This window comes from Trypanosoma brucei, chromosome 10, assembly GCF_000210295.1.
Source record: "Trypanosoma brucei gambiense DAL972 chromosome 10, complete sequence".
Lineage (NCBI taxonomy): Eukaryota > Euglenozoa > Kinetoplastea > Trypanosomatida > Trypanosomatidae > Trypanosoma > Trypanosoma brucei.
This window is the reverse complement of record NC_026743.1, coordinates 910,220-924,732: the sequence shown is the minus strand read 5'-3', so window position 1 is coordinate 924,732 and position 14,513 is coordinate 910,220. Positions and strand designations below refer to the sequence as shown.

Below are 14,513 nucleotides of genomic sequence, written 5' to 3'. Positions count from 1 at the left end.
TTTTACTGGTTTCTTTGCTATTGCAACTGCTCGTAGTATGCCGTGATGAAATTGTGTGTTGTGCTTGGCTTGGTTGTTTTTGATATTCTCTTTTTTTTTTTTTCGTAAAGTAGGGGGGGGGGGTATGGGATGGTTGGAAACTGCCAGCACCTTACCAACATACCTAGGCATAATTAATATTTAAATATACATGTATATGCATGTATCTACTTATACAACTTGCTTGTCGTGACATCTTTCTTGATTTTATTGTCTAACCCCCATCGTGTGGACCATGTAAGGAATATGAAACCATGGGGCAACCGTTGCGTATGTAAGCGAGGCATTGCTAATATTTATTATTGTGAATATGTTCCGATGTACCGTAGGGGGTTACCTTTAGTATTTCTTTTGTTAACATGTTCTTGGCTTTGCCCCTCGTTTTTCCTTTTTTGTTTGCAAGCCGTATTTGGCTTATTGTTTGCGAAATAAATTTCACAAACTGACCGGTTGAGAACGTACACTCTTTACTAGCTTCTCGCCACTCATCTACTTGATAGGAAACCTGCATGATAATATAACACCAACTGTATTGATAAAATGCAGTACGTGATATATATATATATATATATATATATATATATTCTTATGAGCGTGTGTGCGTATGTATGCATGTATTTGATTACAGATTTCTTTCTTTTGTGGTTTCATCACCATTTTGTCCAAAGGCAACTTATAAACACAAAATCGAAGCTGAGTTCAGGGTTGCAGCAACCTTAACCTCTCTCCCTTTCTTTAAGTGAGCAGGAGGTGGAAAGGTGTAACCCGACGGTACAAAGATCTGAATTAGCCTCGTTGCGGTGATGCCGCGGTTACATATTTGGATGTTAGGGGCCACACTTGCGGGATGCGGGCAGTATGTCTTTTGCAAACATTTTTATGGTGATCGATACACTGAACGGGAAGAAATGGAATCTTCTATACAAGCGGAGAAATCGTACTTGTTACAATTAATGCAGCGGTATGCTCTTCTCAATCGTAGTATTCAGGATCTTCCAGGGTCATCGTGTACGACGAACCGCGAGCGACTTTCTGTCTACTGTAAAATTCAACAACTTAGGGAAGTGATACACAACTTACCACTCAAATCCATGTCCGCTGTGGACAGGAAGGCAATGCTGCTTCAGTTAGATGGGCTTGAGGCGGCACAGTGCACCCCGTTAAATTTCCGCGATGAAGCGCTCACGATATCGGAGATCGTAATGTGCCAATTTTGTTATGGATTCTATTTGTTGTGCTTTTGTGTTATCGATCCACTGCTGCGCCGCGTTGCCGCAGAGAGAGTTCGGCGCCAGTTTCTTCACAGAACTTCGAAAATGATCTTACATTGCCTCCGAATTCCCGTTACTATGGCTTTTGAACCACAGGCTGAATATATTAACGATGAAAAGGAGGGAAAGCTGTGTTGCCTGGTATTTAGTCCTCAGCACTGGGTGGAGGTAGTAGGTTTTTGGGCGTGCCCACTTAATCCGCTGCTTCTGAGCACGCACCTGCAGCTGTGGCAATTATCACTTCGGGAGGTGGTGCCGTTTAGCGAGTATTGGCATGAGCAGTGGTGCCGTATGCAAAGGGAGCTAGTTGACGCTGCAGTTGTAAGCGACCCTGTTGTAGAATATTCAGGGGGGCGGATACTGCAACCCACTGATAGCATCAACACCGTGAAGGGAAGTGACTCTCCTGTTACCTCGACCTATGGTTATCCTCGCGCATTGCGGCGGGGATATGAAGGATCTCCGGTATTGGACCCTGAAATGAAAAACTTGACAGGTGTCCATCCTTCTTCAGCAGCCTCTGCGGCAGGGCCCCGTTTTGTGCCGGTTGCTTCGTGTGGTCTTCCCCGATTATTGTACATTAACGAAGCGGTGGCGCGCCCCGACGTGCGGCCACGCCCAACTCAAAAGGAGATATACACGCAGCTTCAACATTTACAGTATCCGGAGAGTTTGGGGTGCAGCTCAGGGGTCCGGAAGATCAATGCGTCCGGGAGCAATGCCAAGGATTGCAATCTCAAAGCGGAGAAGGAAGGGGAACTTCTGCTACAACTGCGCAGTTGGTACTCTTGCGGAGGAATTCCGTGGTGGCATCGTGCTACGTGGGGTGCGGCCTACGGAGGTGTTGGGCGTCGAGGTAATTGTGACTGGAGGGGTCTGTCATTTCGTTTAGGCCGACCGTGTAGCGCTGACCAGCTTCTCAAGGAGCAGATGGGTTTGTGTTTGTGTCTTCATACCCCTACAAACGTGTTGTGATGAAAAATGGGGCATCAGTTGGGAGGGGGGAGAGATGTCGTGTTGGTTCTTGGTTGCCGTTGCAGGTGGTGTTCGTTTGAATATCTCTGGGGGAGATATGCGTGCACGCACATAAATATGTTGTTTCGAAAAGTTGATAGCTCCATTTAGCGGAGTTTGCTACGCTTTTTCGTGCTTTACATTCACATAGTTTCATTTGTTTAATTTTCTTTTGAATTTAAATGCGTGTTTGATATATATATATATATATATATATTATACGTTAGGCGGCTCTTGTTGTGCTTTTGATGCGTCCGTATTTCCCAGGTGCCAATGGCGTCTTGAGGTCGCACTGCATCAGCTGCTTCGTTTCCCGTCGCCAGCAGAGTGCCAAGAAGGATGGGACAAGTGCCGATGAAGGAAAGCAAACACCGCCTTATTGCCATACCGGTGAGAACTATTGCGGCTCCGCATCTGTCCCCCGCACTGAGGCAGTGAATGCGCGGATGATGCAAACATCTGCTGCGTACCCGCGTGTGCACGTAACTCTGCACGACCCGCAGAAGTCTAAATCGGAGGAAGCAGATGAACTAAGCCGGTGTGGAGGCGGAAAAGGCGTCAACGGTATCAATGATAAAGCAGAAACTGTCTTTGACGGAAATCGGGTGGGGGACCTCTCGGAAAATGAGGTGCGTGCATTTTTGTTTAGAAAGGAGCGTGAAATCGCGCACCACCACCAACAACGCAACTCCACCATTCCGTACCCTCCCCATCCAGATGACGTTGTTCCTCAGTTCCGTCGGATTAAGCGACATCAACAAATGCTTGTGGTAGCACTTGACCCAGATTACCCGGTATACGACCGGCGCGACAACGTCCCGGAGCTCCCACCTGCACAACCGCACCCCTGGGTAAAGAAGACACCGACTGGTCCGTTTATTGTACATGGAGATGGTCAGCTGGGAGTGGTGGGAACGGGTGAGGTGGGCTTTGAGGACGCGTTTACTTCTGATAATACCACGGAGGTGGCTGCAGCAACGATGGGGGAGGTAATGCTACCTCTCCCTCGTGATTTTCGCGGTCTTCAGCATCGCTCTACGTTGCACCAAAGTCTACCGTCTTGCAATGGCAAGGTGCTACAGGAGACAGTCATCAAGAATAGCTTTGCACTGACAGGTCGTGGTGTTTTTACAACTCGGGATGTGTCGGCTGGTGAAACCATTATGATCGTCCGCAACACTGCGAGGAATCTTGGCGTGAAAAGTGAGATCGAGCGTCTAGTGGAGATGTGCACGGACGTTTTGTCGGACACGTACAATAACTTCTGCAATGGAAACCCGCAAAAGTTGGACTTCCTACACGACTGGGTTTTAACAGGTCAGCCATCATCCTTGTTGTTGCATTGGCCGCGCAGCGCAACCAAACAGGTTTTGGAGTGTATTGGCGGCGCGGAGGTGTTGCATGCTCTTGAGTTGCACGAGATCCACATTGCGCGGTTAGCAGCCATTATGGATATGAACAGCTTTCTCGTGGAGTCTTCGTACGCCGTGCGTAAGGGTATGGCATACTTTCCAGAAGCAGGTTTTTTAAACCACAGTTGTTCTCCTAATGCAACGTACGATGTAATTCCGGCGCACACTTTCTGTGAGACAGATTACTACGTTGACGAGTTGGGGGACTCGGCCAATGCCGCGTTCTGTGCTACCAACTACGGTGAGTACACGAAAAGCAGCAACAATGACATAGTTGATGCCACGAGTGGGCGTAACACCACGAGTGACACGAAAAGCGATAGGGATGCTAGTGAGGATGAGTGCATGGAGGATGTGCACAATGCTGATGGTAGCCAAATAATTCCTAGTGGGACTGTGGAATATCTGTTCTGCTGTCGTGCTACCGCTGACATTCCTGCAGGCTCCGAAATCCTCATTAGCTATGTACCACCTGAGTGGTCGTTTGACAACCGTCAGTATGTGCTTCATGACCGGTACCGCTTTTGGTGCAAGTGCCCAAAATGCGCTCCCACATTGGACTCCAAGTACACGCGCACGCCCAGGTTGCTCGTTGCTATGCTGATTTTCAGCATTTTCCTACAACTCCTTGTGATGCGCCAGAGAGATATGGAGCACGCAACAATGCGGGAGCGGGAAACGGATGAGGAAGAAGAAATGCGGCACGGGGAGTCGGGGAGAGAGAAACCGAAGAGGAGGGCTCGTGGGCTTTTTGAGCTTCTGGAGGAGAGTCGACAGGAGGAAATGTACACGCCGGATAGGGGGCCCATACCGGAACGAGTAGCCCAGGACCCGTGGGCGCGACCAGCACGGTGATGAGGATGGTTAAATACGCCAGGCAGTAGTTGTTTTGAAGAGAGGTGAGTGTTTTTTTTAATGTTAGTTTGCTCGCTCGTATGGATGGATGGAGGGAGGGGAGCTTCAAAATATTTGTTTTCTTGCTCCCATTACCCTGTGGTGTGTGTGTGGGGGGTTGTGTGTTGGTGTTACTGGCAGAGTGGCCGTGAAGCAGGGGAGTGAATAGGGCTCACGTGTTCACACTTTACGTATGGACAGAGGTGAATTCAATATGGACATTTGCGTTATTATATTTCCTTTTCTTGTCTCGCGCACCCGTGTTCACTGATATTCGTTATTTTGAAGAAATTAACTGTACTTTTTAACCCCATATTGTCTCTCTTCCCTGCGGTGTGTTTGTTAGGTCTATCTTCCACAGGGTTGGATCGGCAAAGAGGAAGAGGAGGAACGCACGAACTGGAGATAAAAGGACATATACATCCGTTGCTGCTGTTGGTCAACGCAACCTACTACGGACTGATGCGAGGGGATGTGCCATTGCCGGTATGGCAACTAAAAGTTATCAACGGGTGCATCTGTAACAATGATCTCATTCTTCCCACATCCCCACAGCCACTGCTGCTGGAGCATTTCTACAACAGCTGGAGTGAAGATAGCGGTTCTGCCAGAGTAAAGAAAAATCGCATTCCGCGGCGTGTTGGGAGGGGAGGTGTATGCAACACCAAGGCGAGTAGTGGACTAGCTGGTGTTCAGACGGACGAATGGATGAAAACAATACCGCATGTGGTATTGGGTCGTCATACGCTCTTGCCTTCTGACTACCGACTAAAACACGGGTCCATCAGTCGGCTTCAATGCCGTGTTGTTCATGTCGAAAATACTGTGTTCCACAGGAAAGTGCTTTCCAAGTTTCCACCCATGACGTGGGGCGTTCCCTCAGGAACAAACAGTGGTCGCAGTACAACAGGATATAAGTGCGGCGATAATGGGACAACGAAGTTCGAGGGGCCCTACTTCTGCTTGCTTAACAGCGGTTCTAACCCACTATATGTGAATGATAGACAGCTTCCACAAGGACGCAGCCATTGTCTCTGTGAGAATGACATCATTTCGTTTCTGGAGAACCCGTTTGATGAAGAAGGTGGTATACTGCAGCCGCTTCGACCAGAGGATAACGTGAACTCGGGAGCTACGGGACAAAGTGGTTTGACCTACGGTGTGCATGTTGCTAACGGGGATGAAAGTAAATATTTGTCTTATAATCACACCGCTCCCCAGCGATCTAATGGTTCACCTGGTTGCTCTACAGCCTCGTTTCCGGAATGTGGAACTACTATTCCCTCATTTGTTGAGGTCGGTGGCAAGCGAATAGCACGCTATCGGGAGTCGGTTGCTCCACGTCGCCTCCCGCAACCCCTTGACTCGGTGTCGGCAGGAGTTTGTCAGAACGTTGATGGAGGGTTATCAGGTTTATCCCCACCCAAAACGAATAATGCACTTAGTTCGCTAGAGGAAGGGAAGGATTGTAAACTGGAGCAGGACGAACCGAAGTACCTCAGTGAGGTGTATACTAAAACTCCCACGAAAGGTATCGACGTTCGCGAAACTCCCGTAGTTGTATGCCATGACTACGATGAAGACATCACACCACCCAAGGTGTTCAACTGTGACGGCCGCTTTCCATACGAGATGACTGGTCACAGTGCATCCGCTATTGTTGACGATACCATTTCACCTGTGCGACCACGTGTAATTACGAGGGGAAATAGAAATGATAACATCCCCACGGAAGTTGAAGAGCCATGCATTGTGGTTCCCCCACAACTTCCCGTTTATGTCTTTTCCAGGCGTAGTCCAAGCCCTGTGGGACTTACTTGTCGGACGCAGTTTGTTGAACCCATAAAGGTATCAAACGGGCTGCAGCGCGAAGGGAGGAGGTCGGTGCAGTCGTCTGTAAAACTGGACGCTGGTGCCAAGAAGGGGAAAGCTATTAGTGGAAAATCGTCACTGACGGTCCCCCGACCCCGTAAGCGGAATAGATGGTGAGCACCTGATGCAGATGACGCCTACAATACAATAATTCAATGCACTGTTGTGGCTACTCGTGTTTTTCATTTTCTTTGTGATGCTTAAATAAACGTGTATATATATATATATATATACGTTTATTTATATATTGTTGGTTTTCTCGCTGTCTCAGTTGCAGTGGACAGGTTGCACACACGTATGCCTGTTGCGCTGGTATTTCCGGATAGTGCAGACAATATGATACACTGTCTCCCGTAATAAAGTCATTTTTTACCTACGTTTCGCAGTGTTACCAGTTTCCACGATTGAATCTGCATGGAGACGTGATTACGGTCGTTCGGGAAGTAACGGTAGATGAGAAAAGTGGGGGACAATCAATGGCGTACGACTGATTCCACGTGTTTTTCTTAGCGCAGTCACACCATTAAGCGACTTTGTATTATATCCTTTTTTTATTTTCTCTGTTTAACACCAGGAAAACGCGACAGTTAAGACCAAACCAAGCAAATATCCAAGATACAAGAGTGATCAAATCTTGTAACTCCTGGAAGGGAAGGATAACCGAACTAACTATACATTTCCCCAGGGTCGTGTGCTGTGTGTCGTTGGAATCTAATGCCACCGAAACGCGCCGCACTCATTCAGAATCTTCGTGATAGTTACACGGAAACAAGCAGCTTTGCTGTCATCGAGGAATGGGCCGCCGGTACACTTCAGGAGATTGAAGGAATCGCGAAGGCGGCAGCCGAGGCTCATGGCGCCATTCGTAACAGCACGTACGGCCGTGCCCAGGCTGAAAAGTCGCCAGAACAACTTTTGGGAGTGCTGCAGCGATACCAAGATCTTTGCCACAACGTTTATTGCCAGGCAGAAACCATCCGGACCGTCATCGCAATTCGCATCCCCGAGCATAAGGAAGAAGATAACCTTGGTGTGGCCGTGCAGCACGCTGTGTTGAAAATCATTGATGAACTTGAGATTAAGACGCTCGGAAGTGGTGAAAAGAGTGGCAGCGGCGGCGCACCGACACCTATTGGAATGTATGCCCTTCGGGAGTACTTGAGCGCGCGATCAACAGTGGAGGATAAGTTGCTTGGAAGCGTTGATGCGGAGAGCGGCAAGACAAAGGGAGGAAGCCAATCTCCTTCTCTTCTGTTGGAACTTCGCCAAATTGACGCGGATTTCATGCTGAAGGTCGAGTTGGCCACCACTCACCTTTCCACAATGGTGCGGGCGGTTATCAACGCCTACTTGCTGAACTGGAAGAAGCTCATTCAGCCTCGTACGGGAAGCGATCATATGGTGAGTTGACGTGACGCTGGAAATTGAAACTATGTGCTGCAGCAGTGCATTCGCTGTTTTGAGCAGTGGCTGGCGTTTATTCGATTTTCTCTTTGTCAAGGGTATGATGCGAATTCTTGCAGTCATATATGCGTTCACACATATATGACTATTGGGTCACCTTCGTCTACCCTCTAACACTAGTAGTTTCATCTTTTCACTTTGTTTTCCCTTCTTCACATGTATGTTGTGCGCTCGCTTTCGTTATGTGTCCTTGTCCGTTGCACAAACGCTTTTGTAAAACTTAGTGTTGCTGTTTTTTTTTTTTTTTGGCTCACTATCTTTTCTCACAAAGGAAGGACTTACGCATTTGTATTCAAGTACCGGAAGCAGTGAGAGTTGTTGTTAAAGGTATATTGAAGGAAGTAAGAGGAAAGTGTATGGGACAGGAACATATATTTATAGCAAGCTATATATGTATTACTTTCCGACTTAGTGAGACTATCATATTAAAATGAACCAATCCTTTGAAATCAGGTCGACACAAAAATAAAAAAAATAAACAGCACCCACACGTGCAAAAGAGGGGAAGATGTTAATATATGTGAGTATAGGGGGAGAGAGGGGAACGAAGCGTCTTCCCGTCGACCAACACTCATCGTCGGTGGCATCAATGTTACTGCCGTAATATTGATAACCACTTCAGTGTGATTCCACGTATTTATTTCCCTCGCGCTTCAGCAACTCCAAAAGGGGCTGAATTTGATGACGGGGTGAGAAGTGAAGGGATCAACCTGCAAGGGACAATTATAATAGAAAAAAAAGTGTTGCTACTGTTGTTAATTTTAACTGGTTTACTATGGATTCATTTGTTCATTCCATTTCATTTCATGTTTTCTTCTCCTATTTCCTTTTCCGCGTATTTTCCTGTGTAGTTTAGCTGAGGAGAAAAACGGGATTAAAAGCAAAAACGTTCTTCACCTGTTTTGAACAAAGGAACGGTAGGGTCTATATACATTCCTTAGTACTTTGAAAGGGAAATAAGTGAAAATAAGATTAGCGGAGATAAGCAAGTGTAGAACATTGGTCACGTTGGGGGTGAGTAAGAGCTTGTAAAGTAACAAAGGGGGGAAAGGCGAATAAGGTAAGGATTCACTTTGAGGGAAGCATTAAAAGTAAGAAATAAAAAAAAAGTACATTACAAAATAAAACGATACAAAGAAAACAAAGAGAAGGATACAGTGCGGAGGGGAAGAAGCTATGTCTCTGACCATTTATTTGATACCCCCGCAGCGTACATAGCTGCAAGTTCTGAGTCTCGCCGCAACAGTGTCGCCGTCGCTGCCTCCAGTATCACCAGTAATAACTTTGGACCGGAATCGCATGGTCACAGGACCAGTCAACAAGTGGGGTATTTCCCTACTGATGATGAGTGTAAACAACTGGCGAATCCTGTAAGGGAGTTACTCTCCCGCTGCAGATGCTACGAAGTTCTCGGAACATCCACCCAAGTTGTGCTACTTGATGTGGATGTTGAACTAACGACTGCATTTATCGCCGCGCAGGAGAGAGGGCTCGCCGCTTGCGTCTTGTGGGACAGGGAGGAATGCGCCGTCTGTGGGGTCTTGAGCTCCACAGATTATATTGAAATATTGCTGTACTGTAGCGATCATCCCGATGAGGCGGAACGAGTTCCCCAGTACACCATTCGGTATTGGCGCGAAAAGGTCAGAAACTATAAACCCAGTGGCACTGTGAACGCAGGTGCAACTGAGGCAGAAACACTGGCAAACTCATTTGATAGGTTGTGTTCGCTTTCCCCTGTTCCGCCACTTATTACATGTACATCAGAGACATCAGTGAGTGAATGCTTGGCTCAGATAATGAACAATAAAGCGAAACGTATTGTCGTTCTTGTAGAAAAGGAAAGTGAGGACTTTAACGTAAAGGCGTTACTCGACCTTCAGCAAATTCTATCATACTTGGGGGCGCTTTTTCTTTCTGTGGAGTCACAGGGATCTGGCCCTCGCGGGGTCAGTGCAGACACGGCGATGAGTTCCTCCATCACGAGTCGGGAGGCGTCGGATTACGCAGAAGGTACTGGGGGGCCGAGTGCGTTAGAAGCCGTGTCCGGATACCGTCCCTTCATTGACAGTGTAGTCGCCAGCAACTCCGAGTTTTCGAGGGGAGGTGTAACACTTCCTCTTCATGTGCGTAATTTACACGACCCCGTACTAAATGAGGGGCGGGAGAATCCAGTTGACTTTGGCAGCTACGCAAGCGTAGGGCCGTATAAGGCGATTACTGACGTACCATTTCGTTTTGTTCCTCAACTTGGACAGCATCGTAAGACACCTATTAGCGTAACATTAGAGACTCCATTTCTGGATGCCCTACGTCTGCTACTGCTGCACAATATTGATTGTATCGCTGTGGTGTCAGAAAACGATGTTGTCGTTGATGCCATTGGCCGCAGTGATATTGTGCGGATTGAAGATAATGGAGTTTACAACACACAACTCACCGTACGAGACGCGCTTGGCGATAGACCACCAAAGAAGATTAGGGTATTCTATGAGAATGACACGCTGCGTGAAATATTTATTTTCTTTGTACGTCAGCGGGTGAGGGAGCTGTTCCTTGTTGATCCTAATACTAAAAAATTACGCGGTCAGCTGAACATATCGGAAGTGGTCTTTTTCTTAGTGTTCGGCACAACAAATACCAACAACCCAAGTAAGAGTCAGTGCGGCTGTGGTACCTGACGTGCGAAATGATAATGAAGATAAAGGAATATGAAAATACGATAGATAAATGGAGGAGCGTAACATCGACATCTAAAGTTTGTTGATTTATCATTCCTTTTCTTCTTTCTTTGTTCATATGAATTCCATATTTGTTTGTTCGTCTTGGTTGTTATTTTCCTCCTTCTGAAACCAATATTTACTCCCCAAAGAACGGGATTTGTACTTTTGTTCCACTTGGCAAGTGCCAGCGATTCGCTTTTCTGATGTTTTTTTTGTCGTTTGGTTGTTTTCGTGTGATGGAGGAGAGGTGTCATGATGGCGGTGGATGTGAAGACAGAAGAGCAAAACACAAAGTGGAAAGAAGTAGCGAACATGTTGTCTTCCTACTTCCTTTTTGTTGTGCGCGGGGACTATTTACTCTTTTTTTTTCTTTTGATATTTTTTATCTTTTTTTTTTGCGGGGGAGGGGGTTACTTTTGCTCTCTTCATTGATGGGATGACGCCTCAAGGGACCCTGATGAATGGTTGACATCGGAAGGAAGAAAAATACACATTTTTAAAGTGTTTGTGGCGTGTGTTGTGAGCATCGGGCATAGAGTGAATGTGAATGTGCATTCACTTATTCATTTTCTATTATCATTAATAATAATTTTTGATAAATGGGAAAGTTAAGATGGAGAATTCGACGCGGACGTCAGGGGCAACATCAAAGTGAGTTTGTCTCCACTCCTCTTCTTCATTATTCTTATTATTAGTATCATTATCACTGATCATTTTTTCTTTTTTTCCCTTTTTTTGTCAATACTGACGCTCTCAAACCTTTTTGTTGTTCTCTCCGTCCATGCACATTCGAGGAATGGAAGGCACACCACTGCGACATACTACAGTTTGTGCGTGACTTAACATTTATCACAGCTGGCTCTTTTTTTTTTCTTTCCGCCTTACTTTCGCGAGTAGCTCTCTTTTCATTCCCTTCTTCTCCTTTTTACTATGAATACGCACATTTTTTTTTCTATATTTTTCATTTGTTTGTTTACAGTAGCGCAATTATCTTTTTTTTTCGGTTGTTTGATTTGCTTTTTCTTCCATATCTTCACCTTGTCTATTCCTCTTTTTGTGATCATGAGTGTTTTGAAGTGAGCCAGTTGCTTTGATATACACAACTTCAGTTAGCAAAATAGCATTGTATTTTTCCACATCCATCTCTCTTTTGTCGTTGTTGTTGTCGCCAATGTTGACGGTGTCGTTGTATGTTTATAAACATATATTTCTCCGTGTATGTGTGATTTATGTGAGTGCGGTAAAGTCGCTTCGGGTGCAGTAACTTGCAGTTTAGCCTTCAGACGCGTCATAACTTTTTCTTTTGTTGTTATTGAGATTAACTGACAAACTTTGAATAATGGCAACTGTAGAGATTTTTCAACAGTGTGCCTTCCACCGGCATCATATAATATCGATAAAAATAATATTTGCCGCTTTCTGTGATGTTTTGGTGTTGTGGTTTGGTAAGAGCATGGGAAGCGAGATATGCGTATGTGTGTTATATTGAAGGGTTATAAGAAAGGGGGGGAAATCTGGGGGCTCTTCTGCTTAAGCGGTAAAATTTCAGGAAGTTGTGTCAGTGGGTTAGGGGGTCCTGCCTACTTGCACCATGACATTTCCTAATTACGCTTGTGCTCGGTTGCCACCCGCTCGTACTTCCCTTGTATTTATGTTTGCGCGCATGACTGCGCCTCCTTTGAGTGGCACCCCGACATCGGCGGCAGTTTTCTTTTTAAAGAAAAAAACTCATTTGACGTATATATTTCCCTTATTTTCTTCTGTCATTTCTTGTTTCGGTGCTCTCTTGTATTCTTCACACCTGTTCCCATAGTGCTGTGGGCGAGGGAATTTGTTAGTTTTCATCGGTTTTATTTTTTGCATTCACTCTATCGCTTATGTCTCGTCGATTCCTCAACCGGTCGCAAGTGACTTCTGCGTCTGCTGCTTTATTATACTCCAGGAGAGGCGTCAGTAAACCAAGTACGGATGCCGCAGCACCACCTCTTCCGCCGCTGCGGTGCCCCGGAGGGCCACGCGTAAAGGCGGAGGGCCTTAAACAACTTTTCAAAGTACCGCACGCCGGTTACCTTGCCAAGTATGGCCAGCGCTTCATTTTGAACCTGAAGCTTACACACCAGGTAGCAGCGCTGCTTAGTCGCACAACGCTACGCACGCCGGACAAGTTGTTGTTGGAACTGGGCCCTGGTGCGGGGGCTTTGACTCGTAGCCTGTTAACTCGGCCGTGTGTTGGTGTGTTGGGTATTGAACAGGATGAACGATTTAACGGTCATCTCGAGCAGATACGGCAATACACAAGTGGCAAGTTCCAGTGGACGAATGGTGATGTGCTTCGTATTAATGAATTGGAAATAGTGGAATCGCTTTATGCAGGATTTGCGCAGCAGCACCGTCGGAAGCCAGCGGCAGATGCACGTGAGCGTGCGAGTAGCGACGGGAATAAAAGCGATGGTGGGGAAGCATGCAGTAGCGGTACTAAGGACAGTGGCTGCTGCACGGACGATTTTTACTGCGAGGATGCTCCACTGCGGAACGTACAACGGGAGAAGATTCTTCGAAAGCGATTCGGAAAATATGCAGCTTTTAACCACGACACGGCTAGTGGACAAAACAGCGGTTCTGCGGCGCCGAGTTCAGATGTTTTTGGTTGTGCATTCTCTTCTGAGTCGGCTGCATTTGAGGTATCCGACAGATGGTGGTCAGATGGCGATGCAAAACTTGAAGTGATAGCAAATCTCCCTTTTAACATCATAACTGAACTTCTGATGCGTTATGCTGTCGACTGCTCGCGTAAACAAAACCTTTTTGTGTTCGGTCGCGTTCCGTTACATGTTTTCACGCAGCAGGAGGTTGCGGAGTGTATCATCGCCCCAGCGGGTTCTATTCACTTTTCTCGGCTCTCTGTATTGTGTCAGTGCTTTTTTCACACACAACTACTGCGGACATTTCGAGAAATGACGTATTATCCAAAAACTGCGGTTCTTGGGGCACTAGTTACCCTTCAACCTCGTGCTGTGCCATTATTACCGGGGCTCGATGCGGCAACACTCATACACTTCACGGACTTGTTGATGCGCCCTGGGCAGCGAGGCATGACAGTTTATAAAGCATTGCAGCAACATGTGCCTCCTGAAGTTGCCCAGTATATGTTGCAGGAGTTGCGTACAGATGGCGCATTGACTGTGCTTGATTTAACTGCGGAGGAGGTGTGTAAGTTGGCAACCTTATGGCATCGGTTTCTTGAGGCGTCCTCCCAACAAGCGTATGGCTCAGGGACCTAAATGCTGAATCATATGGTGAATCGGCTATATCGTGTAAGTGTGCCATTCTGTATATTAAACTTAAATAAACAATATTATCCCCTTTGTTTTTTTAAAAAACTTGCCTCATTGCTGTTTTGTGTAAACGATTTTCTCCGTTTCGTTTGTTACTGCGCAAGGTTGGGTTCCCTTAATATTTCCCCCTTCCTTTTTTGATTAGGAGTTTGTGCGCTCGTGTGCTGTTAACGGGTGCTGAGCGCGCGAAGTAACCGTCTAAGATCAGTACGGTTCCTCTACTGCAGCGAAGAAATTCAAGCAACATACGTAGGGGCACAGGGAGGTAACTATCAACCACAAGGGGAATTATATATATATATATATATATATATATTCATAATATAGGAGAATATATATTTATATATAATATATAATATAGGAGAATAAACGTAGGAGACTCATCTAAAACAGGTACATACATTTGCATTTACATATATAGTAGGGGGACGTGCATAAGTATTATCTTGCTTGTTTTTTTCTCGCATTACATTTAGACAGCGGGCATTG

At 46.2% G+C, this 14,513-nt stretch overlaps 6 protein-coding genes across 6 annotated transcripts; all 6 read left to right on the top strand.

Moving 5' to 3' along the window:
- Positions 1-842: 842 nt before the first annotated feature.
- On the top strand, positions 843-2,285 carry TbgDal_X4640 (hypothetical protein, conserved; the record flags this gene model as incomplete). The annotated part of the gene is made up of 1 exon (XM_011779341.1): positions 843-2,285. One exon carries the CDS (start codon positions 843-845, stop codon positions 2,283-2,285), a length of 1,443 nt encoding a protein of 480 aa, XP_011777643.1.
- Positions 2,286-2,572: 287 nt separating this feature from the next.
- Positions 2,573-4,591, top strand: TbgDal_X4630 (hypothetical protein, conserved; the record flags this gene model as incomplete). Its single annotated transcript, XM_011779340.1, has 1 exon — positions 2,573-4,591. One exon carries the CDS (start codon positions 2,573-2,575, stop codon positions 4,589-4,591), a length of 2,019 nt encoding a protein of 672 aa, XP_011777642.1.
- A 501-nt stretch (positions 4,592-5,092) lies between these two features.
- On the top strand, positions 5,093-6,619 carry TbgDal_X4620 (hypothetical protein, conserved; the record flags this gene model as incomplete). The annotated part of the gene is made up of 1 exon (XM_011779339.1): positions 5,093-6,619. One exon carries the CDS (start codon positions 5,093-5,095, stop codon positions 6,617-6,619), a length of 1,527 nt encoding a protein of 508 aa, XP_011777641.1.
- Positions 6,620-7,216: 597 nt separating this feature from the next.
- TbgDal_X4610 (proteasome activator protein pa26, putative) lies at positions 7,217-7,912 on the top strand (the record flags this gene model as incomplete). The annotated part of the gene is made up of 1 exon (XM_011779338.1): positions 7,217-7,912. One exon carries the CDS (start codon positions 7,217-7,219, stop codon positions 7,910-7,912), a length of 696 nt encoding a protein of 231 aa, XP_011777640.1.
- A 1,230-nt stretch (positions 7,913-9,142) lies between these two features.
- On the top strand, positions 9,143-10,647 carry TbgDal_X4600 (hypothetical protein, conserved; the record flags this gene model as incomplete). The annotated part of the gene is given in 2 exon segments (XM_011779337.1): positions 9,143-9,181; positions 9,181-10,647. Coding segments are annotated over 2 exon segments (1,506 nt in total).
- Positions 10,648-12,566: 1,919 nt separating this feature from the next.
- Positions 12,567-13,970, top strand: TbgDal_X4590 (rRNA dimethyltransferase, putative; the record flags this gene model as incomplete). The annotated part of the gene is made up of 1 exon (XM_011779336.1): positions 12,567-13,970. The coding sequence occupies one exon, from the start codon at positions 12,567-12,569 to the stop codon at positions 13,968-13,970; it is 1,404 nt and encodes a 467-aa protein (XP_011777638.1).
- Positions 13,971-14,513: the final 543 nt, after the last annotated feature.